The sequence below is a fragment of the Balaenoptera musculus genome, chromosome 14 (assembly GCF_009873245.2).
Source record: "Balaenoptera musculus isolate JJ_BM4_2016_0621 chromosome 14, mBalMus1.pri.v3, whole genome shotgun sequence".
Classification (NCBI taxonomy): Eukaryota; Metazoa; Chordata; class Mammalia; order Artiodactyla; family Balaenopteridae; genus Balaenoptera; species Balaenoptera musculus.
In genome coordinates this window covers 26,104,393-26,127,572 of record NC_045798.1, presented here as the reverse complement: position 1 = coordinate 26,127,572, position 23,180 = coordinate 26,104,393, and the positions used below count along the sequence as shown (strand labels likewise).

The 23,180-nt window shown below is 52.7% G+C and overlaps 1 protein-coding gene across 2 annotated transcripts in view; it reads left to right on the top strand.

Moving 5' to 3' along the window:
• The window catches only part of SUSD2 (sushi domain containing 2), a 28,262-nt gene continuing 5,082 nt past the window's right edge, over positions 1-23,180 (top strand). The window contains exons 1-15 of one of the 2 annotated variants that reach the window (XR_005022614.1): positions 1-117; positions 1,580-1,787; positions 1,967-2,118; positions 2,598-2,765; positions 3,255-3,429; positions 3,548-3,749; positions 3,979-4,064; positions 4,149-4,417; positions 4,507-4,650; positions 4,747-4,905; positions 5,262-5,510; positions 5,623-5,895; positions 6,011-6,187; positions 6,346-6,448; positions 12,915-13,033. Coding sequence is in view for 1 of the 2 variants with exons in the window: in XM_036874727.1 (XP_036730622.1) it covers positions 42-117; positions 1,580-1,787; positions 1,967-2,118; positions 2,598-2,765; positions 3,255-3,429; positions 3,548-3,749; positions 3,979-4,064; positions 4,149-4,417; positions 4,507-4,650; positions 4,747-4,905; positions 5,262-5,510; positions 5,623-5,895; positions 6,011-6,187; positions 6,346-6,448; positions 6,560-6,584 (2,466 nt within the window). In the remaining variant the exon portion in view is untranslated. Of the gene's footprint in view, positions 118-1,579; positions 1,788-1,966; positions 2,119-2,597; positions 2,766-3,254; positions 3,430-3,547; positions 3,750-3,978; positions 4,065-4,148; positions 4,418-4,506; positions 4,651-4,746; positions 4,906-5,261; positions 5,511-5,622; positions 5,896-6,010; positions 6,188-6,345; positions 6,449-6,559; positions 7,171-12,914; positions 13,034-23,180 lie in introns of those variants that run through there. The other variant, XM_036874727.1, reaches the window with a different exon arrangement.

The window sequence follows — 23,180 nt, the reverse complement described above, 5'->3', positions numbered from 1 at the left end:
CCCAGCCACTGCTGCTCTGGCTGCAGACACAGGCAGGCACCATGAAGCTGTCTCTCCTGCCCTGGGCCCTGCTGCTGCTGGTGACAGCCCCCGGCCCAGGCCCCCGGCCTGCAGCAGGTACGCCCACACGCTGCCCTTCTGTCCCCCGTCTGTCTGTCCATCTGCCCGCTGTAGTCAGACCCGGGGCAGAACTTCCCTGGGCTCAGCCTCTGTCCATCCGTCGGGCCATCTGTGACCATACTGGGGGTGCTAAGAAGAAATTCTGGGGAGCCCAGGGTCAAGGGGCTGCTGGTAGGGATGGGGGGGTCTGGGCCATGCCTACCCTAAGCTGGCTGGGAGCCAGAAGGCGGTGGCGGGCTGGGAGGGAGGTGGCCAGGGGGTGGTGAGCTCAGGAAAGCCCTTGGCCTGCACCTCGAGCCCCGATGGACGGTGTGTTTGTACATGGAGGAGCCCCCAACCCCACTGGGCCCCCTGCCTGGCCAGAGGCAGGATTCTGGGTCCTTCTCAGGGTGGGCTGAACCCGAGAAAGTCTAGGGGAAGGCCACGCACTCCAGAGCCAGGACCCTGGCCCCCGGGCTGGGCTGGCCTGCGCTAGTTTTTGCCAGCTCCCCAGCCCCCTCCCCGGCCTATCTCCCATCTCAGGGAAGCACCAACACCTTCCTTCCACTTATCTCACTTACAGTCATCACTGGGCCTCCTTCCCCACCCCCTCAAGCCATCACAGTCTTGGTCAATAAATATTTATTGAGTGCCAGGCCCTGTGCTGGGTGAAGTAGGGCCCGCAGTGGTGGCTCAGGCCCAAGCCTGACCCTTGACCGGCCCCTTTGGGGGATGGCAGGGAAGGGCCAGATGGGACGGGCCTGCACCCCACCCCAGTCTCTACCCTCCAATCTGCGCAGCCAGGCCAGCTCCAGGGCGATGGGTGCCCACAGCCCCCCACCAAACCACCCTGTCCCCTCTCCTGGCCTGGCTGGGTCCTCTGCTGGAACTGTCCCTCCTCTCCCCTAAACGGAGGGGAGAACCCCTGGCCTTCTCCCCCGAGGGTGGGGCCGTAACCGGTGAGCCTGCACTGCCCAGCGGAGTGAGATGGGGCAAACTCGGCCTGGGCGCCAGCCCCTAGTGGGCCTCCAATGGGACTCTTAGTAGCCATATCCCAGACCCCAGATCGGGCAAGCCAGCATGGTTCTTCTCCAGGCTGCCGGTCCATTGATGCTTTAGGAGTGGAGACAGGTCCCCGGCCCATGTCAAGGGGTCAGGCACGTGTAGCCATCTGAGGACGCCGTCAGGTACGGGACTTGTTAGCTAAGGGTCAGTCTGCCCAGGGGCTCCTCCCAAAAAGTTTTATGTCTGGACACATTTCCCCAAATCTCCCCTCATTCTAGCCAGTCATTCAGGCCAACTGGACTAGGAGTTACCCCACCCCATGGGCCCTATGGGTTTCCACTGGGTCCACGTGGTGGTCAGTGCAATTCCTGGTCAGCTTTCTCCTGGGGGTGCTTCTAACAAGCTCCAGGGGGAAAGAGATGTGGGCCCTGTACATGGGGTGGCCAGGCTGGGCACTCAGGGCCCTCTCCTCCAGGTGCCCAGGGGAGCTGCTCCCACCGTTGTGGAGTCCAGGATGGGCCGTGCTCCTGCCACCCGACCTGCTTCGGCCTGGCCAGCTGCTGCTCGGACATTCGGGACTTCTGCCTGGAGATCTTGCCCTACTCGGGCTCCATCATGGGTGGCAAGGATTTTGTGGTGCAGCATCTCAACTGGTCCAACCCCAATGACAGCGTGATCTGCAGGTGGGAGGCCCGAGGGCTCTGTGCACGCTGGGGCCCAGACCCACTGGCTGGTTGGGTGGGGCCCCCGGGACAGAGGACTGGGACGTCTGGCCGGATGGGTTCCCCAGGGAGGAGGCTGGGAGCCTCAGAGAGGTCAGCCCACACTGGCCCAGCTTCTCCTGCCTCCTCCACCCTCACAGATTTAAGGAGAGCATCCAGACCCGTGGCTTCGTGGACTCCTCGGGACGAGTGCACTGTGTGTCACCCTTGCTCTATGAGACCGGCCGCATCCCCTTCACGCTCTCCATGGACAATGGCTGCTCCTTCCCACGCTCAGGCACCTGGCTGGCTGGTGAGCCCCAACATGCTGGTCCAGACCGGAGGCACCAGGCCGCACCCTCCCGGGCCCAGGCCCCTCACAGGGACTTTCCCTGGCACTAATCTATGTACACCTGGCTCGCCCACTCTGGGTGAACCAGTCCCTCTGGAGGCCCGCCCGACTCCCTGGGTGCAGGCTCCCCAAGCTCCTTTCCCCGCCGCTGGCACCCATGCAGGAGTTCCAGCCCAGAGGGAGTGTGGCTCTCGGCCAGCCAGGGGAGGGGAGCAGCCAGGTGGAGGACAGAGGCCTGGTTATGGGTGGGGGCAGGGCCCTGCCTCTCCCAGTTCCTGCCCTTTCCTGCCACCAGGGGGAGAGCATCGCTCCCGAGGGACTGCTGTGCTTTGTCCTTGGGAGGTCCCTACAGCTCTAAGAGCCCCGGGCCTCTTCCCCTGGACCCCCTGGGCCCCGGGCCTTCACTCACCCCTCACCCTCGCCCCCTGCCCCCTGCCCAGTGCACCCCAGCAAAGTGTCAGAGTCCGAAAAGAGCCAGCTGGTGAACGAGACCCGCTGGCAATACTACGGCACTGCCAGCACCCAGGGTAACCTCACCCTGACCTGGAACACCTTGGCTCTGCCCACGAACTCCATCACCATAGAGCTGTGGGGCTACGAGGAGACAGGTGAGGCCAGCAGAGTAACCCTAGGCTGCCTCTGTGGGGCCTGGTGGGGTCAGGAGTTTGGGGCTTGCAGAGATGGGAGAAAGGGGATTCCAGGTGGGGGGAATCCAGGTGGGGATTTCTAGTGGGAAGAGTGCAGGCAAGAAAGGGGAACTGGCTGGAGCAGCACAGGGAAGCTGGGGAGCCCTGGCTGTTTGGGTACCAGCTCTAGGAGGAGGTGTGGCCATTCTCCGCTCCCTGATACAAGGCTTATCCTGGAAACAGAAAAGGCTTGCTCTGCCCCATCCTCTCTGAGTCCCTGGATGGCTGGCCGGCCCTGGGCCTGGCTCCCTCCCCAAGCAGGGCAGGGCCTCCTATGGTGGTCATCTGTCCACCCTTCTGTCCATCTACCAGGCTGCTCTGAGCACCAAAGACCGGCGTCCCACCCCCCCACCCCATGCCTCGGGGTTCCTCGGACAGGCCCGGGGGCTGACAAGGCCTTCTCTCCCCCAGGGAAGCCGTACTCCCAGGAGTGGACGGCAGCGTGGTCGTACCTGTACTCCTTGGCCACAAACATCACCAACTCTGGCTCCTTCACCTTCACACCAAAACCTGCACCTCAGAACTACCAGAGGTGGAAAGTGGGTGCCCTTCGCATTGTCAACAGCAAACACCACGCAGGGGAGAAGTAAGGGCCTCCCTGCAGAAGATGGGCTGGGGCCTGTCTGCCTGCTGCCCCCACGCTGGACGGGGAGCCAGGGCTGAGGGCAGGAAGGGTGGCCCCTAGTGTGCGTGTGTCCCCATAGGGACGTGCACGCACTCTGGAGCAACGAGCATGCGCTGGCCTGGCACCTGGGCGATGACTTCCGGGCAGACCCTGTGGCCTGGGCCCGAGCTCAGTGCCTGGCCTGGGAGGAACTGGAGGACCAGCTGCCCAACTTCCTGGAGGAGCTGCCTGACTGCCCCTGCACCCTGGCCCAGGCCCAGGCTGACTCTGGGCGCTTCCAAGTGAGCCCCCCCCAGTCAGGGCCCAGTAGGGAGCGAGGGGACAGGCGGGGCCAGCTGCCCCCACTAGGCACACAGCTGTGCCGCCCAAGGCAGTGCAGGGGGAGGCAGGTAGAGACCTGGGAGGTAAGGTTGGGGTCTGAGGGCCCAGGGCCCCAGAGGGGTTGGCTCCCAGGGAGGGGATGACAGAGCCCAAAGCCAGTGCAGGGGACAGCAACCAGCCGCTCTGCAGGCGGACTACGGCTGTGACATCGAGCATGGCAGCGTGTGCACCTATCACCCAGGGGCTGTGCACTGCGTTCGCTCCGTGCAAGCCAGGTGAGCCCAGAGACGGTGGGCAGGGTGCGGGGTGGGGGCTGGGGGCAGGATGCCAAGGCGGCCCTGACCTGTCTGTGCCCCCAGCCCCCTATATGGCTCAGGTCAGCAGTGCTGCTACACGGCGGCGGGCACACAGCTCCTGACAGCCGACTCCACCAGTGGCAGCACCCCGGACCGCGGCCACGACTGGGGCGCACCCCCATACCGCGTGCCGCCCCGCGTGCCGGGCCTCTCCCACTGGATCTACGATGTCATCAGCTTCTACTACTGCTGCCTCTGGGCGCCCGAGTGCTCCCGCTATATGCAGAGGCGGCCCTCCAGTGACTGCCGCAGCTACCAGCCCCCGCGCCTGGGTGGGTGCTGCCTGGGCAGGTGCTGGCCAGGGCGGGGCCCCAGGCAGGGCGGGGCCAGGGCAACCTACCTGACCCTCCGCTCTCCACAGCCTCCACTTTCGGGGACCCACACTTTGTCACCTTTGATGGCACCAACTTCACATTCAACGGACGCGGCGAGTACGTGCTGCTGGAGGCCTCTGGGACCGACCTGAGGGTGCAGGCGCGGGCCCAGACCAGGATGACGCCCGAGGGTGAGGCTGGGCCCTGAGGCTCTGGGTGGCTCAGGGTCATCCCTGGGGAGGGGGAGGCTGAGCCGAGTGGACCCCATTTTGCACCCATCATCCCAGGCTCTCAGGACCGAGGCACAGGGCTGACTGCTGTGGCTGTCCAGGAGGGCAACTCAGATGTGGTAGAGGTCCGGCTGAGGGATGGGGCTGGGGCCCTGCAGGTGCTGCTGAACCAGGAGGTGCTCAGCTTCAAGGAGCAAAGATGGATGGACCTGAAGGGTGAGTGGGATGGTGGGGGCCCCACTCCCCTGCCCTCCCCACCGGGGCCTCCACACCTCTCTCTGGCCCTGGCAGAAAGCAGGCGGAGGTGTCCAGGGCGCAGATGGGGAGGTGGAGTCAGGGTGTGAGGGCCGACAGGCAACCTCCACGCACGGCCCTGGTATGGGGGCTCCCTTTAGGGCCTGGGCACCTCAGATCCACCGCCCGGGGTGGTGGAGTGTCATAGCAGGCTGGGCCCTGGGGATGCCCTCCCCTGCCCCTGAGCCCATGGGTGCCGGCCCATGCATCCCGGGGCTCTGGGGTCACGGCAAGGTGCCCGCAGGGGCAGCCCTGACCCCAGCTCCCCCTGTGTCCAGGCATGTTCCTGTCAGTAGCTGCTGGGGACAGAGTATCAGTCATGCTGTCATCAGGGGCCGGCCTGGAGGTCAGCGTCCAGGGTCCGTTCCTGAGTGTGGTGGTCCTGCTGCCCAATAAGTTCTTGACCCACACACGAGGCCTCCTTGGGACACTCAATGACAACCCCTCAGACGACTTCACCCTGCGCAGCGGCCAGGTCCTGCCCCCCAGTGCCAGTTCCCGAGAACTGTTCCAGTTTGGGGCTGACTGTGAGTGACCACAGGCTGGAGGGGAGGGAGCACCATGCTGGGGGGTGCTCAGTGGAGGTGGGGGGGAACCCCCAGGCCCTCCCACCAGCCAGGCCTGCTGCTGTCTCCCCAGGGGCTGTGGAGAACGCCTCCTCCCTGCTCACCTACGACTCCAAGTTCCTGGTGGAAAACTTCCTGCTCCGGCCCAAGCATGACCCCAATTTCCTGCCCCTCTTCCCCGAGGAGACCACCTCCAGCCCCAGCCAGGCGAGTGAGGTGGCCAAACTGTGTGGGGACAACAATTTCTGCAACTTCGACGTGGCGGCCACCGGGAGCCTGAGTGTGGGCAACGCCACGCGGTTGGTCCACAGGCAGCACCTGCTTCGCGCGCAGAGCCTGCAGCCCGGTGAGGGCGGCAGTGGGTGAGGGCGGCGGGCACTGGGCGCTGGGACACGGCCCCCCAGGCTGGTGGCTGTGGTCAGCAGCTCAGGCCTGTCGTCTGTGCCCCACCCCTGCCCCAGTGGTGTCCTGTGGCTGGCTGGCCCCGCCCTCCAATGGGCACAAGGAGGGCATGAGGTACCTGGTGGGCTCCACTGTCCACTTCCACTGCGACAGCGGCTACAGCCTGGCCGGGGCCGAGGCCAGCACCTGCCAGGCTGATGGCACCTGGTCCCGGCCCACCCCGACTTGCCAGCCAGGTGAGGCTGCCCCGCCCACCTACCGGCCCCTCCCACCAGCTCTCGGCCTGCCCCCAGCATTCCCCCGCCCACGCGCCCGCCCCGCTTACGTGCCCCGCACGAGTGCGCCTTACGCCGTGCCCCGCACGAGTGCGCCTTACGCCCTGCCGCCTCTCCAGGACGGAGTTACGCAGTGCTGCTGGGCGTCATCTTTGGAGGCCTGGCGGTGGTGGTTCTCGTCGCGCTCGTCTACGTGCTCCTACGCCGCAGGAAGAGCAACACGTGAGACCCCTCCGCCCTCCCAGACCCCCATCCGACCCTCCTAGGCTCTCCTGGCGCCCCGGGGCGCGGGTGGGACCACTGGGCCTGCTCTAGATCCAGTCTCTGTTGCAGGGCCGTCTGGGGTTCGCGACCCTGAGGAAAGCACGCTTGGCCGGCGGCACAGGGCACACAGAACCTCCCCGGGGCCAAAGACCAGCCTCCCAAACTCCCAAGAACGTGCACCCCAGTACTTGGATCCACAAATCCCTACCACCATACACCTGGGACACGGACACCTGAACCTGAGCCTTTAAAGCCCGGTGCCCTGCTCTGTCACCAAAGACCCGGACCTTGAGTGGTCACTGTGGAGTTCCCGAGGCTCTGTTCCCCCCATACCCCTGACTCTTAATTCCCCAGGCCCGAGACTCCGTACCCTTGAATTCTGAGGCCTGTCTCCCGAGCCCTAATACTCCAGCACCTGATATGCAAAGGCCAGTACCTCAGATCCCGTGCCCATGATGCTGATTCCCAGTATACTGAGTCCTGGTGCCCCAACAGGGAGCCCCAGGGCCGAGCTGCCTTGATTCCCAGACCCTGGGCCTGGCCTGAGACTGTAGGTGGGTCCAGACTTGGGTGTGGAGAGTCATCCTCTAAGCTCCAGGCTTGTAATTCTGTCTCTGGAACATCTCCTGAAACACCCCTCCCTGCCTGTTGGGGGAGGAAACAAGCCTTTGGTGCCCCTTTCCTGGTGTCCTGATGCTCGTGCTGTGCCTCGGTTCCGGGGAGTCCCACTGTTGCCCTGTGCGGTCCACAGCACCCAGAGCAACCTGGGTCTGAGGCCTTCGTCCACTGGCAGGTCACCTGGGACCGGTCTCTCCCCAACCTCTGTCTCTCCATCTGTAAAGTGGGATCTAGAACAATGACCACGTTGTGGTGGGGAGGGGAAGGGTTCTCCATGGGGTGCTACGCTGGGCACTCAAGAGAAAGAACAGGGCTGGGCGGCCCACCCTCCCCAAGTGTAGGGAACAAGCAAGCTGGCAGCCTGGCCCTGGGCCCCCCACCCTGCCCTGTCACAGCCCCAGAGGCAGTCTGGTAATGCGATGCCCAACTGGTCCCGGTCCCGGAGCCCTTTGTCCAGGAGTGTCCAGAAGCTAGTACAGGGCCCAGGCCTCATGCCACCGCTGCCCCGTTTGTAGCAAGGGTGCTGAATGGGGCTTGTGGGCAGGCCTGGGCAGGGTAGGATGGGGTCAGCTTTGCATCATAGGTGTTAGATGGAGAAAGCACCAGGGAGTGTGGGGTTGGAGGTTGGCGCCCCCTGGCCAGGGCGGGCAGCTCTGCCTGAGAGGAGTGAGGGGCAGGGGGTTGCCCACGAGATCTGGAGCCCTGGGTGGGAGGCTGTGAGTGGAGCCCCCTCACCTCAGCACCAAGAGTGGCCACGTGGGGGCAGCAGAGGGTAAGAACAGTGGAGGCGGAGGCTACACAGGGAGCCAGGCCATCAGGGAGAGCAGTGCAGCTGGGCCAGCAGGCTTGTGGTCACAACCTCGGCCAAGGTTCATGCAGGCCCACCTCTTTATCTCCCTCATCTGGGGGGGGGGCCTCGAGTCATCCCCCAGTCTCAGAGGTTGCATGGGTCGTCTCCCTCATCTGGGGGGGCCTCGAGTCATCCTCCAGTCTCAGAGGTTGCATGGGTTGCCCAAGGTCGTCCAGCTGGCACTGACCATTCGGATCGAGGCCAGGCCTCCCTACCTCCTCAGCCTCACCTTTGGCAGAGGGGTGGGCAGGGGCAGTGGCAGATCCCATCTGCAGGGATTCCTGGAGTGTGCACAGTGGGGCACATTTGAACAGAGCTAAGACGAGATTGGGGGGGTGGGAGTCCTGGGGGTGGTGCCGAGGAGACTCTGGTGGAGGCGGCTGGGGTCAGTGCTTCTTGTCCTTCCAGACCCCACCCACCTCCCCCCAACCTCTGGGCTTCCAGCTCAGGACAGGGGGGCTGAGGGCCCACCCTTTGGCCCCTGGGCAGGTACTTTCCTCTCTGCAGATGAGGTAAGGCAGGGCTGGCCTCCCACCAACCTGAGCCCCAGTGCCTCCCTTGCCGAGCCAGGTCGGGCCAGGCCCTTGACAGTGGGTGAGGGTCAGGTTCCTGGTCAGGGCAGGAGGGCAGGGGCAGCGTCACTGCTTCCAGACTGGCCTCAGAGGTGTGATTGGTCAGAGGGCTTTCCAGGTAGAGGAATAGCCTGGGCAAAGGCTCAGAGGATGGGCAGTGCACTCAGGTCTGAGGAGTAACATGGAGGGCAGCAGCAGAGGTGCCTCCCCTGTCAGGCTTCATCCTGAAAATAAAGCATGGCCTCCCTCAGGCTCCCTACCCTACTCTTGTCCCTCTAAGGCAGGCCCTGGAGCTGCCCTGGCAGGAGAAGGGATCCATCGTGGCCCTGGCCCCAGACGTCAGGCCTTCCCAGTGCCAGGGGCCGGCCAGGCTGGGAAGCCCCAACACCTGGCAGGGGTTTTCCCAGGGGCCCGTTGGGAGTCTGGGGTGCTGCAGGGCCTGTGTGAGGGCACAAGATCCCAGAGCTGGGCATAGACTCCCTAGAAACATAAACAGTAGTCACCCTGGCCTCAGAGAGGTGGTCTCCCCAAACCGCAGCCCTAGGGAGTGACAGCACCAGAACCCAGCGGCCAGTCCCCTGTCCCTTGTACTAGTTGGGGTTTGGAGGATAGTAATCCAGGGACTTGGAAATGCAGGTAATGGGAGAGCTGGGAAGTGAAATAGGAGCCAGTGAGGGACAAAGGGTGGGGGAGGCCAAGGAGCCAGGCCAGGTCCCCAAGAAAGTGAGAACCATGTGGTTGCGTGGGGCCCTCACCACAGAGGCAATTGCCCCACCAACAGAGGCCTCTAGCCTCCCGAGGAGGGGAAGCACCACTTCCCCTCCAGCCTCCCACTTGGGCCTCCTGTTGGCTGAACAGTGGGAAGGGGCTGATGTGGGGGGAAGGGACCAATGTGGGGAGTAGGGACCCCTCCACCAGGCTGCTTCCTCCCACACAGCCCCAGGTGACCGAGTCCCTGCCCCGGGCCAGGCCTCTGCTGGGAGACCCCTGTCCCCATGGTCCACGTTGCTCTGGAGGAGGGTGTGATCGGTGTAGTGCATTGTGGGAGCAGGAGGCCAGGTGGGTGCTTCTTGGAGGAGTCTGGCTCCAGCTGAATTTTAGAGGACAGAAGCCATTAGAGAAGTGAGGTCCAGTAGATACTCTGCAGCCACACAGTCTGGGTGCCCTTCTGAAAGCACTGGACTACATTCCCCAGCACCCTTTGCAGTTGGTGCAGTCATGTGACTGGTTTCTAGCAGGAGCGGGTGGGGCAATTCCAGGGCTGGTCCTTAACACCTCCACAGGCAACCCCCTGCAGGCCCTTCCCCATGCTCCCGATGATGCACAGGTGACTGGAAGCCATGCCAACCTGGGTCCCCAGCACGTGGAAGGATCTCCCCATCCCCACCTGTTCACCCATCCAGTACTGCTTTGGGAACAAAAAATAAACTTCCCTTGTGAGTAAGCCATAGTACATTTTGGGGTCTATGTGTTGCAGCAATTGGTCCCCTGAACTATACACAACAGGCAGAGATGTGAAAAGATGGCCTTATGTTTTTCATTAGTGTTGAAGATAAATACTATGTGCAAAAGGTTTTAAAAAATTCAATGGATCTTGCAATGTTCATAGCAGCGTTATTCACAATAGCCAAAAGGTGGAGGCAACTTAAGTGTCCATCAACAGGTGAATAGATAAACAAATGTGGTCTATCTGTACAATGGAATATTATCGGGTCATAAAAAGGAAGGACATTCTGACCACTGCTACAACATGGATGAACCTTGAGGACATTATGCTAAGTGAAATAAGCCAGACACAAAAGGACAAATACTGCATGATTCCACTTACATGAGGTCCCTAGAGCAAATTCATAGAGACAGAGGGTAGAGTAGAGGTTGCCAGGGGCTGCGGAGGGGAAATGGGGAGCTGTTGTTTTTGGCAAGTTCCCTGACCAGGGATTGAACCTGGGCCATGGCAGTGAAAGCACCAAATTCTAACTACCAGACCACCAGGTAACTCCTGGGAGCTGTCAATTAATGGGGACAGTTTCAGTTTGGGAAGATGAAAAGGTCGAGATGGGTGGTGGTGATGGTTGTGCAACTATGTGAATGTACTTAATGCCACTGCGCTGGACCCTTAGAAATGGTTAAGACGGTAAAGGTTTTGTTATTTGTTTTTTTTTTAAATTTATTTTATTTATATGTTTTTGGCTGCGTTGGGTCTTCATTGCTGCGCACGGGCTTTCTGTAGTTGCGGCGAGCGGGGGCTACTCTTCGTTGTGGTCCGCGGGCCTCTCATTGCGGTGGCTTCTCTTGTTATGGAGCATGGGCTCTAGGCACGTGGGCTTCAGTAGTTGTGGCATGTGGGTTCAGTAGTTGTGGCACGCGGGCTCTAGAGCACAGGCTCAGTAGTTGTGGCGCACGGGCTTAGTTGCTCTGCGGCGTGTGGGATCTTCCCAGATCAGGGCTCGAACCCATGTCCCCTGCATTGGCAGGCAGATTCTTAACCACTGAGCCACCAGGGAAGTCCTGTGTTATTTGTATTTTTTTTTAGAATTACAACACTGAATTTTTTTTTTTTTTTTTTTTTTTTTTTTTTTTAGCTGTGTTGGGTCTTCGTTTCTGTGCGAGGGCTTTCTCTAGTTGTGGCAAGTGGGGGCCACTCTTCATTGCGGTGCGTGGGCCTTTCACTGTCGCGGCCTCTCTTGTTGCGGAGCACAGGCTCCAGACGCGCAGGCTCAGCAGCTGTGGCTCACGGGCCTAGTTGCTCCGCGGCATGTGGGATCTTCCCAGCCCAGGGTTCGAACCCATGTCCCTGCATTGGCAGGCAGACTCTCAACCACTGCGCCACCAGGGAAGCCCTGTTATTTGTATTTTACTACAATTAGAAAATTTAAAAACTCAAACAGAGGAATTTACTTAGTCATTCCCCAGGTGGTGGACAGCCTTTTGCTTCTTCAAACGCTGTTGTGCTTGGTAAGTAAGTTCAGGTTCACCTGTAGGGGAAAGTCACACAAGATGATGGGCTGGTTTTTTTTTCTGTTTTTTTTTTAAATTTGTTTATTTATATTATTTATTTTTGGCTGTGTTGGGTCTTTGTTGCTGCGCCCTGGCTTTCTCTAGTTGTGGCGAGTGGGGGCTGCTCTTCGTTGCGGTGCGTGGACTTCTCATTGCGGTGGCTTCTCTGGTTGTGGAGCACAGGCTCTAGGCACACGGGCTCAGTAGTTGTGGCACACGGGCCTAATTGCTCCGCGGCATGTGGGATCTTTCCAGACCAGGGCTTGAACCTGTGTCCCCTGCACTGGCCGCCGGATTCCTAACCACTGCGCCACCAAGGAAGTCCGATGGACTGGTTAAACGACACATTTGTTTTCCTCCTAGAGTTGTACCTGCTGACACTCACCACCAACCTACGCGATTGCTGGGCCCCCTACACCCTCATCAGCATAAGGAGCCTTCAGATTTTTTGCTCTTTGTCAGTTAGTGAAACACACTGTGGGGCCTCCGTCAGGCTGACTGGCTTTCCCGGAATTCCCTTCCCAATGTGTTTTGGGTTAGGACCACAAGAGAGATTCCTGCGCAGGATTGGGAGGGCGGAAGGGAATTGGCAACCTCTTTTGTAGGTCACACTCCTTGTGGCACGCCTGCTGACCCAGCTCATCAGCACCAGCGGAATCCAGGCAACTACTCCACCTCCTCCCAGTCCACCCTCAATCCATTCTCCTGGGTCAGGTGTGTGACAAAGCGGTCCAGCTGCTGCAAGAAACCTTTGTCGCCCTTGGCAACAAGAAGGGATGTGGGCTTCAGCCCATCCTCATGGGCTCCAGTCAGCTCTGGGTCCTCCCTCCACTTTCCATCCATCTTGCCTCCTGACTCTGCCACATGGACCTCAGGCTGCAGCATCCCATGGGAGACAGTAGCCTTACAGGGACCCCTTGCCCAATTCCCATGGTGTGGGCCCTGCTTCTCTGATGGAACTCTGCTAAATAAAGTATAAGTTGTAAGCAAGAGAGTGCACTGCTCAGGGTACAGCTTGTGAACATGCCCAGTGAACCACCACTCTGGTCACCCCTAACATTTTCTCTATCAGACACTGTCCTCTCCCTCCTCCTCAGCTCAACCACCAATTTCTCACCCCATAGGCGAGTTCTGCCTGGTTTGTCCTTCACACAGGTGGAATCCTAGAGTCGACGCTCTTTGCATCTAGCTGCTTGTGCATATTATGTTTATGAGATTCATCCATGTTGAGGTGTTCTGCTTTGAGTTTTTTATTTTTTCTGAGTGTTATTTCAGCTAATGAATTTGTTTAACCATTTTCCTGTTGAGGCGCTTTGGGGTGGTTTTCAGTTTGGAGCTATAATGGCTAGTGCTATAAACATTCTTGTATGTGTCTTTTGATGCACAGATGTGTTACCGAACCAAACGTGGGTCTGCTCGCCTTCGTGCAGTAAAGCCAACCTACTGACACCAAGTTGTGCTGAAGGAAAGTGCAGCGTTTATTGCAAGACCAAGCAAGGAGTCCAGGTAGCTAATGCTCAGAAGGCCCAAACTCCCTGATGGCTTTCAGGGAAAGGTTTTATTTTATTATTAATTTATTTATTTGGTTGCACCAGGTTTTGGTTGCCGTTTGCCAGCTCCTTAGTTGCAACACATGGACTCCTTAGTTGTGGCATGCAGACTCTTAGTTGCAGCATGCATGTGGGATCTAGTTCCCTGACCAGGGATTGAACCTGGGTCCCCTGCATTGGGAGTGCGGAGTCTTATCCACTGCACCACCAGGGAAGTCCCTCAGGGAAAGGTTTTAAAGACAGGGTGAGGGAGGGAGGTTTCAGGGTGCGTGGTCAGGTCGTGGGCATTTTTCTGATGGGTTGGTGGTGAGGTAATTGGGAGTCAACATCGTCATCCTTCTGGTTCCAATTGGTCTGGGGTCTATGTGCTAGTGGGCAGCATGCAGTTAACTTCTTCCACCTGGTGGGGGTTTCAGTATCTGCAAAATGGCTCAAAGGACATAGCTCAGAATATTACCTGTAGCCCTTGAGGAGGAGCTGAAGGTCCTTGACTTTGTTTAATGGCTAAACTATTATTATTTTGTCTTGCTTGGCTATTCTCCTTTCTTTCTGCATTTGTCACTTCTCTGATTAAATGTATTCTCTGGAACTCAGGGAAGGCCTTGGAGACTAAAGTTTTTCTATAGACAGAGAGGCAGGCGGAGGACATTGGAGGGGGCAGGGTCTATTCCAGGAAGGCCCCATAGGGTCCTGGTCAGTTACAGACATATGCATTTATATTGGGTAAGTTCCTAGGAGTAGCATTGCTGGGCATGAGGTAGGAGTGTGGTAGTTTTATACTGTGGTAATACTGGTTTTCCAAAGTAGTTTTACCAGTTGATGTTCCCACTGGTGGCGAATGGCAATTCCATTTTGCCATATATATATATATATTTTTAAATAACCTCTGTATTTGTACTTCGTTTATAGAAGTGGAATGTTAGTGTGGGATCTTAGTTCCCCAACCAGGGGTCAAATCCATGCCTCCTGCAGTGGAAGTGTGGAGTCTTAACCACTGGACTGCAAGGGAAGTCCCCATTTTGCCATATTTTTGCCAACACTTGGCATTGTTGGTCTCTTGAATTTTGGCTATTCTGATGGGTATATAGTGGTAGCATATTGTGGATTTATTTTGCATTTTTTTTTTGACAACTAGTGAAGCTGTGCATTTCTTTGTATGTTCATTGGCCATCCAGAGCTCCTCTTTTATGAGGTGTGTTCAAGTCTTTTGCCCATTTTCCGTCAGGTTATCTGGAGCTCTCTAATTGATTTGTAGGAGTTCTTTATTCTGGGTAAGAGTTTATTGTCAGATATAAGCACTGCAGATACTCTCGTATTCCATGGGTTGCCTTTTCACTATTTTAATGTCTTTTGTTGAACAGAAGTTCTTAATTTTTATATAGGTCAGTTTATCCATTTTTTTCTTTTACAGTTAGTACTTTTTGTGTCCTGTTTAAGAAACACGTGCCTTCTCCCAAGTCACAAAGCTGTTCTGTATTTTCCTATAAAAGTGTTATTGTGTGATATTTCATAATTAGATCTGCCAGCCATCTGGAATGATTTTTGTGCATGGTGTGAGGTAGGAGTCAGGATACACATTTTTCATCTGGCTATCTGATTGACTCAGCACTGTTTATTGAAACAGCATTCCTTTCTCATTGCACTGCTGTGTCTCCTCTGTCAGAGGTCAGGTGACTTTCTGTTCTGTCCCATTGCCCAGTTTATTTTTGATAGATTTTTTAAAAAATTTATTTTATTTATTTATTTTTGGCTGCATTGGGTTTTCATTGCTGCGCGGGCTTTCGCTAGTTTCGGTGAGCAGGGGCTACGCTTCTTTGCGGTAAGCGGGCATCTCATTGTGGTTGCTTCTCTTGTTGCGGAACATGGGCTCTAGGCACATGGGCTTAAGTAGTTGTGGTGTATGGGCTCAATTGTTGTGGCTCGTGGGCTCTAGAGCACAGGCTCAGTAGTTGTGACGCATGGGCTTAGTTGCTCCATGGCATGTGGGATCCTCCTGGACCAGGGATCGAACCTGTGTCCTCTGCATTGGCAGGTGGATTCTTAAACACTGCACCACCAGGGAAGCCCTGCCCAGTTTATTTTTGCACCAATACCAAATTGCCTTTATTACCATAGCTTGTTCCTGACATCTGGTAATGTGAGTCCTCCTTTATGTTCTTTTTTTTTTTTAATTGGCCATATCTTTCCTTTTTTTTTTTTTTTTTTTTTTTATGGAGCAGTTCCCATGATCACTTGAGTTTAGTCTTTTTTTTTTTTTCACACACACACACTGTATTTTATTTTTACAAGAGATAAATAGACTGACACCAAGCATTGTACATGGATGACCACAACAAAAGCAACAATGATTGCAATTACCAAACATGAAACACACTCATACTATGTCATAATATTGACATTCAGTCCAGCAATCCTCCACTGTAACAGCTCCTTTACTTTGCAGTGAAAATTGATTTGTATATTCTTTGCCTCTGAGTCCTTGTGGGATTTTTTTTTTTTTAATTCAGACAGAAAGTCACAAAAATTATACTCATCCTCATCAGTTCACTCAGTCCCATGTAATTGATTTTTTTTTCATCTTGATCTTTTGTTAGCACTTTTATGAGTTCATCTGTTTTTCATTAGAGTTCTGAAAATGCTTATTCATTCAGTTCAGCAGTACAGTCAGTTACCAGAAACCTGTACTTGTCAGAGTTTTTTCCATGAATTTCTTGAAGATGAAAGCCTTTTATAGGAACATATTTGCAAAAGCATCAGAGTACACCCAGAACTGTCTGTAAATGACAAAAGACTTAAAAATGACCACTGTTAAAGATTTGATGAAAGCTCATAATAATGCAGTTGACAAGAAAATTAATTATTTCTGAGCTATACATTTTAAAGTAATAACTAGGATTATTACTTATAACATTATACCAGAACATATAAGATTTTTAGAAATTTCATGTAATGTCTGAAACATTTATATTAACATATTTCCATACATATTTCCATACAAATACAAATATAAGATTTTTAGAAATTTCATATAATGTCTGAAACATTTATATTAACATATTTCCATACATATTTCCACACAAATACAAATATAAGATTTTTAGAAATTTCATGTAATGTCTGAAACATTTATATTAACATAATTCCATACAAATAACCCAATGAAAGTTTAGTATTAGTTGTTTTGTTTGTTTGTTTGTTTATACTGCAGGTTCTCATTAGGCATCAATTTTAATTTAATTAATTAATTTATTTATTTATTTATGGCTGTGTTGGGTCTTTGTTTCTGTGCGAGGGCTTCCTCTAGTTGCGGCGAGCGGGGGCCACTCTTCATCGCGGTGCGTGGGCCTCTCACTATCGCGGCTTCTCCCGTTGCGGAGCACAGGCTCCAGACGCGCAGGCTCAGTAGTTGTGGCTCACGGGCCTAGTCGCCCCGCGGCATGTGGGATCTTCCCAGACCAGGGCTCGAACCCGTGTCCCCTGCATTAGCAGGCAGATTCTCAACCACTGCGCCACCAGGGAAGCCCAGGCATCAATTTTATACACATCAGTGTATACATGTCAATCCCAATCGCCCAATTCAGCACACCACCATCCCCACCCCACCGCAGTTTTCCCCCCTTGGTGTCCATATGTCCATTCTCTACATCTGTGTCTCAACTTCTGCCCTGCAAACCGGCTCATCTGTACCATTTTTCTAGGTTCCACATACATGCGTTAATATACGATATTTGTTTTACTCTTTCTGACTTCACTCTGTATGACAGTCTCTAGATCCATCCACTTCTCAACAAATGACTCAATTTCGTTCCTTTTTATGGCTGAGTAATATTCCATTGTATATATGTACCACAACTTCTTTATCCATTCGTCTGTTGATGGGCATTTAGGTTGCTTCCATGACCTGGCTATTGTAAATAGTGCTGCAGTGAACATTCGGGTGCATGTGTCTTTTTGAATTACGGTTTTCTCTGGGTATATGCCCAGTAGTGGGATTGCTGGGTCATATGGTAATTCTATTTTTAGTTTTTTAAGGAACCTCCATATTGTTCTCCATAGTGGCTGTATCAATTTACATTCCCACCAACAGTGCAAGAGGGTTCCCTTTTCTCCACACCCTCTCCAGCATTTGTTGTTTGTAGATTTTCTGATGATGCCCATTCTAACTGGTGTGAGGTGATACCTCATTGTAGTTTTGATTTGCATTTCTCTAATAATTAGTGATGTTGAGCATCTTTTCATGTGCTTCGTGGCCGTCTGTATGTCTTCTTTGGAGAAATGTCTATTTAGGTCTTCTGCCTATTAATATTTTATTTATTTTATAATATATTTTATTTTATTTTTATTTATTTATTTGGCTGCACCGGGTCTTAGCTGCAGTATGCAGGATCTTTGTTGTGGCATGCAGGATCTTTTTCTTTAGCTGCAGCACGTGGGGTCTTTAGTTGTGGCATGCGGGATCTAGTTCCCTGACCAGGGATCAAACCCAGGCCTCTTGCATCGGAAGCTCGGAGTCTTAACCACTGGACCACCAGGGAAGTCCCTCTCCTTCATGTTCTTCCTCAAGATTGCCTGGGCTAGTCCTGGTCCTTGGTGTTTCCATATGAATTTTAGAATCAGCTTGCCAATTTCCACACACACACACACATACACACACACAAACCTGTGAGGATTTTTTTTAGGATTGCATTGGATTTATAGGTGAATGTGGGGAGAATTGGCATCTTCACAGCACTAAGCCTTCTAGTCCATGAATGTAGTATAATCCTCCATTTATTTGTTTTCTTCAAATTCTTCAGTTATATTTTGCAGTGTTCAGTGTAGAGGTCTTGCATACTTGTTAGTTTTACTTCTAGGCGTGGATTTTTTTTTTTTTAATGCTATTGTAAGTGATTTCAGTTCAAAAAAGTGTTTTCTATTTATGAATGATGTAGAAATATCAGTGATTTTTGTATATTTTCCTTGATTCCAGTGATCTTGTTCAATTGACTTATTTCTAACAGTTTACCTGTTAAGTATCTACAAATATTGACAGTTTTATGTCCTCCTTTCCAATTATACCTTTTGTTCGTTTTTCTCACCTTATTGCCCTGGCAAGGACTTCTCTTTCAGTATGGAAAGGAAATGATGAAAGCTAGCAATGCATGTTTCCATCTCAAAAGGAATTGGTCTCAATCTCAAAAGGAAGGCTTGTATGTTTTACCATGAAGTATGATGTTTACTGTAGGGTTTTGTAGCCGCAACTTATAAAATTAAGGAAGTTTTCTTCTATTTCTAGTTACTGAGAATTTTTATTGTGAAAGTTGGCAAATTTTATCAAATGCTTTTCTGCATTTATTGAGATGTGGAATGATTTTTCTTCTTTATTCTATTAGTATGTTAATACAGTGAATTGCATTTCTTGATTTTGTAATGTTCAACCAATCATGCATTCCCAGAATAAACCCAAATTGGTAGTGATGAATTTATATATATGAATTTGGCTTGCTCAGATTTCATTTAGGAATTTTGCATCTCTGTGCATGAATGAAATCACCCTCTACTTTTCTTTCATGAAGTTTCTTTGTCAGGTTTTGCTCTCAGGATTATGCTGGCCTTATTAAAAGTTGGGCAATGTTTTCTCTGTTCTGTTCTCGGGAAGAGTTTGTGTAAGACTGGTGATTTTTGTTCCATCAGTGTTTGGAAGCGTTCACAGAGGAAGCCTTTGGGCTGGAGCCATTTGCTTTGTCCCTGTGGATCTCATTGTTTTTTTAATTGGCGCATTTATCAGTGAGGTTGAGCAATTTTTTATATGTTGAAATGGCGATTTGTAGTTCTCTTTCTGTGGTCTAATGAGTCATATCCCTGTGCATCTTTCTAATGGATACTTGGTCTTTGATATTAAATATTTAAATATTAAAGTAACCAGCCCCAGATCACGTATTGAAACTGTCTTTCTGCAAGGTTTTCATTGGTCTTTTGAAATATTTTTCACATCAAAATTTTAAATTTTTATATGTTCAAATTTATCCTTTTTTTTTTTTTTAATTTTTTGGCCACGCCGCATGGCATGTGTGATCTTAGTTCCCCGACCAGGGATCAAACCTGCCCCCTGCATTGGAAGGGCAGAGTCTTAACCACTGAACTGCCAGGGAAGTCCCAATTTATCCTTTCCTTAGTATGGCTTCTTTTTTTTTTTAATTAATTTAGGCTGCGCCAGGTCTTAGTTGTGGCACGCGGGATCTTTAGTTGCCTCACGCGAACTATTAGTTGCAGCAAGCGGGATCTAGTTCCCCGACCAGGGATCGAACCCAGGCCCCCTGCATTGGGAGTGTGGAGTCTTACCCACTGGACCACCAGGGAAGTCCCTTTAATATGGCTTCCTGATTTTATGTCATGCCTAAATAAGGACTTCCCCTTTCTAAGAACATAAATAAAATTTTCTCTCATTTTTTTACAATATTTGTATGGTTTTTTTTAAGGTTTCACTTTATTTATTTATTTATTTATTTATTTATGGCTGTGTTGGGTCTTCGTTTCCGTGTGAGGGCTTTCTCTAGTTGTGGCAAGCGGGGGCCACTCTTCATCGCGGTGCGCGGGCCTCTCACTATCGCGGCCTCTCTTGTTGCGGAGCACAGGCTCCAGACGCGCAGGCTCAGTAGTTGTGGCTCACGGGCCTAGTTGCTCCGCGGCATGTGGGATCTTCCCAGACCAGGGCTCGAACCCGTGTGCCCTGCATTAGCAGGCAGATTCTCAACCACTGCACCACCAGGGAAGCCCTGTATGGTTTTATTTTTAACTGTTAAATCTTTGGTCCAACTGGCATTTAATTTGGTATAAATAAAAGGCCAGGGTCCCACTTTACTGTTTTCCAGGTGGCTACCCACTTGTTCTAATACTGATTGTTAGCAATTCATCTTTTTCCTACTGCTTTGAAATGCTCTTTTAGCAGACAAAATTCCCATATATTTGCATTTCTTTGTGAACTTTGTGTTGTGGTTGATTGATTTCTGAGGTTTATTCATATGCTGTTTTAATCTACTGTATGTTTACAGTGTGTTTTAAAATCTGATGGCTTGGTTTACTTGAGTTTTTTTTGTTTGTTTCACAAAAGCACTGATGTAATTCAATGAGGAAAATGAAGGTCTTTGTAATAAATGATTCTGGACTGGTTGCCCAGGCATTTATTTTAGTTTTCCCATTTAGGCCTAAGATTCATCTCGAATTAATTTCTGTATATGGTATGAGGTAGGGGTCAAGACTCATTTTCTCCATCTGTCTCCCCAGTTTCCACCTCTGGCACTTACTCCACAGGGCCCTGGGAGCTTTAGTACGTCAGTATTCTCATTGTAAGATGGGGCTCATCATAGCTCCCTTTCATTAGGGAGAATTACGTGAATTAATACATGTAAAGCAATAGAGTAGCACGGAGCCATGGTCATTGTCCAACAGATGTTACTGTTGTTTTGAGATATTTATTCATGTTAAGGGAATATCCATTTATTTCCATTTTATTCAGTGTTTTGTTGTTGTTTTGTCTGTGGGGTTTTTTTTTTTTTTTTTTTTTAAATCAAGAATGAGTGTTGAATTTTGTCAAATGCCTCTCCATGAGAGAACTCTGTGATTTTTCTCCTCTGGTGAAAGAGGAGGAGTACAGGTCCCTCTCATGGACATTCCCAGCAGTACTGGTGTCGGCCCCACCCGGACACCCTGTCCTTTTGAATGTGTTGCTTGGAGTCTTCCTTGTATTTGTTTGAGGAGTTTTGTGTTGAGTTTCCCGAACACAATTGGTCTTTGGTGTGCTTTGCCAAGTTTGGGGCTAGTCCTATGCTGACTTCATAAAGTGAATGTGGAAATGTTCCTCCTCGCTCTACACTGTGGCGGCTTAACTGGCAAGAGAGGCCTCTGATCCTAATGGCAGGACACACTTCGCCTGGGAAACTTTCCAGAAGGGCATTTGTGGTAGGCCAGTGTTCCTGCCACGTTCTCAGTTTTTTTGGCGATCATTGACATGTCTAGACCTTTGCTCTTTCTTGGACCCGTTTGTCATTTATACTTAAGCTTGCCAGATTTAGCAAATAAAAATAAAGCCTGCCAATTAAATCTGAATTTCAGATAAGTGGCAATGTTTTTAGTATGTGTTAAGTATCGCAGTTCTACTTATATCATCCTAGAAAGTAATTTATTTTGTCAAGTTTCCAAATTTATTTTTATTAAAATGAGTAATCTTTTCTAGTACTTCTAACTTCCTCTATAGCTTAGGTTATTTCCCTGTTCTCATTTCTTTTTTGTGTGTATTTACACGTCCTTCATTTTTACTAATTGGCTAGCTAATAGCTTATATATTATATCTTTTTCAAAGATCTGTTCTTCTGACTTCAAATTTATCAATTTCTGCTTCAGTTGTTACTAAATTCTTCCTTTTGCCTTCCTTACTGTTCTGATTGTTCTTTTACTAACTTCATATGTTAGATACTTTATTTGTTTTGATTATTATTAATGTAACTATTTAAGGCAATATATTTTCCTCTGAGCCCTGCTTTAGCTATATTCTGTGGGGGCTGATCTATATTGATGTGAATGTTATTTTGAAGATACCGCTTTGATTTCCTCTGTTTAAAGAGGCTGTAAGAGTCGCTAACTGGGCTGGGAATGCATCTTGGTTGGCATTGCTTGTGGTCCAGGAGGGATGTGGGCAGGGGCCGAGCAAGTAACCTAGGGTGGGATGAGCAGGGAGCGAGAGGAATGGGCTTCCTCCACGGGCACCCAGGAGCCAAGGAGGGCTCTGTGTGGCCTCATGGCAGGATCAGGTATGCATTTTCCAAGGCTCATCACTGTCACGAGTAGGAAGTGGATCGAGGCTGTGGCAGCGGCAAGGAGGCAGAAACGGACAAAGAGATGGAACCAAGGCCAAGCCACACAGATGGAGGGAGGGGACTGGGTGACTATCATGGAGGGGGGAGAGGGGGGCACCGGAGAACTTCCGGCTACCTCAGAGCTGGCTTCTGGTTTGGTGTGTTGAGTCCGAGATGCCTGTGGATCCCAGGTGCTCTGGAGGTGGGAGGTGAGTGGGTGGGTGGATGAGTGGGTATGTGAGTCTGACGGTCCAGAAACCTGGGCTAGAGCCTGGGCAGGGACCCATCAGCTCACAGTGGTTAACAGGCTCCAGGGGGCGGTGAGGGTCCCAGGGATGGCAGAGGGTGAGTCAGGAGTGCAGGGACACCGTTATCTTGCTCTGGGGATGCAGCTGGGAGGCACTGCAGCGAGGGTGTCTGTTGTCTGAAGGCCCTCAGTGTGTAGTGCTCTGTCCCAGCAGGCACAGGAGCAACACCCGACCCGTCCTGTGCGGCTGAACTCCGGGCACAGTGGGAGGTGATGGATCTGTAGTGGCGCCCTTCCAGGTAGAGGTACGCCCCTGTGGGATGTTTGGGGTGAAACAAGAACTCCCAATGCTCCCAGGACTCGGCATGGGGCAGGACCCCCCCCGCCCACAGGGAGGGCGGCGCACCCAGGAGCTGGCAAAGCCATCCACGGTGGCTGGGGGATCGTGGGTCTCAATCGGGGGTGGTTTGGTGACTGGCTGTGGGGGTGGGGTGACACTGCATCTAGCAAGGGGAGGCCAGGGATGCCGCTCCGCCGCCTACAGTGTGTGGACAGCGCCCCCGCGAAGAATGACTCACCCAAAACGTCAACAGTGCTGAGGGTGAGAACATGTTGGAGTTGGGGGCTGGGGAGGGCTTAGGTCTTGCTTCATCCAGCCTTTTCCCGGCACGGAGGACAAGCTCCAGGACGGGCCTGGGCCAAGGGCCCCCAGGAGCCAGGGACAGGTGCCCCCAGGCCACACCCCTGTCTTCCTCCCAACGGGTGGGTCCGGGCAGCCATGTGTGGAGCCCCAGCAAGTGTCCAGGGGTGGCCTGGAGAAGGCCCAGCCCGTGTCTGGTTTCCCCGGCTCCGTGGTGGTGTGTGTGGAGGGCTGCAGCTCACCGCATGTGCTTTCTGAAGGTCCCCTCCCCACCTCGACCCTGAATCAGGCGTGGTGCAGCCTCTTCTTCAATCTTGGACTGGAAGATACACAGCTGGAGAATGGGGCTTCGGGGGGTGGGGGCACAGTCCTGGCTGAGAGGCCT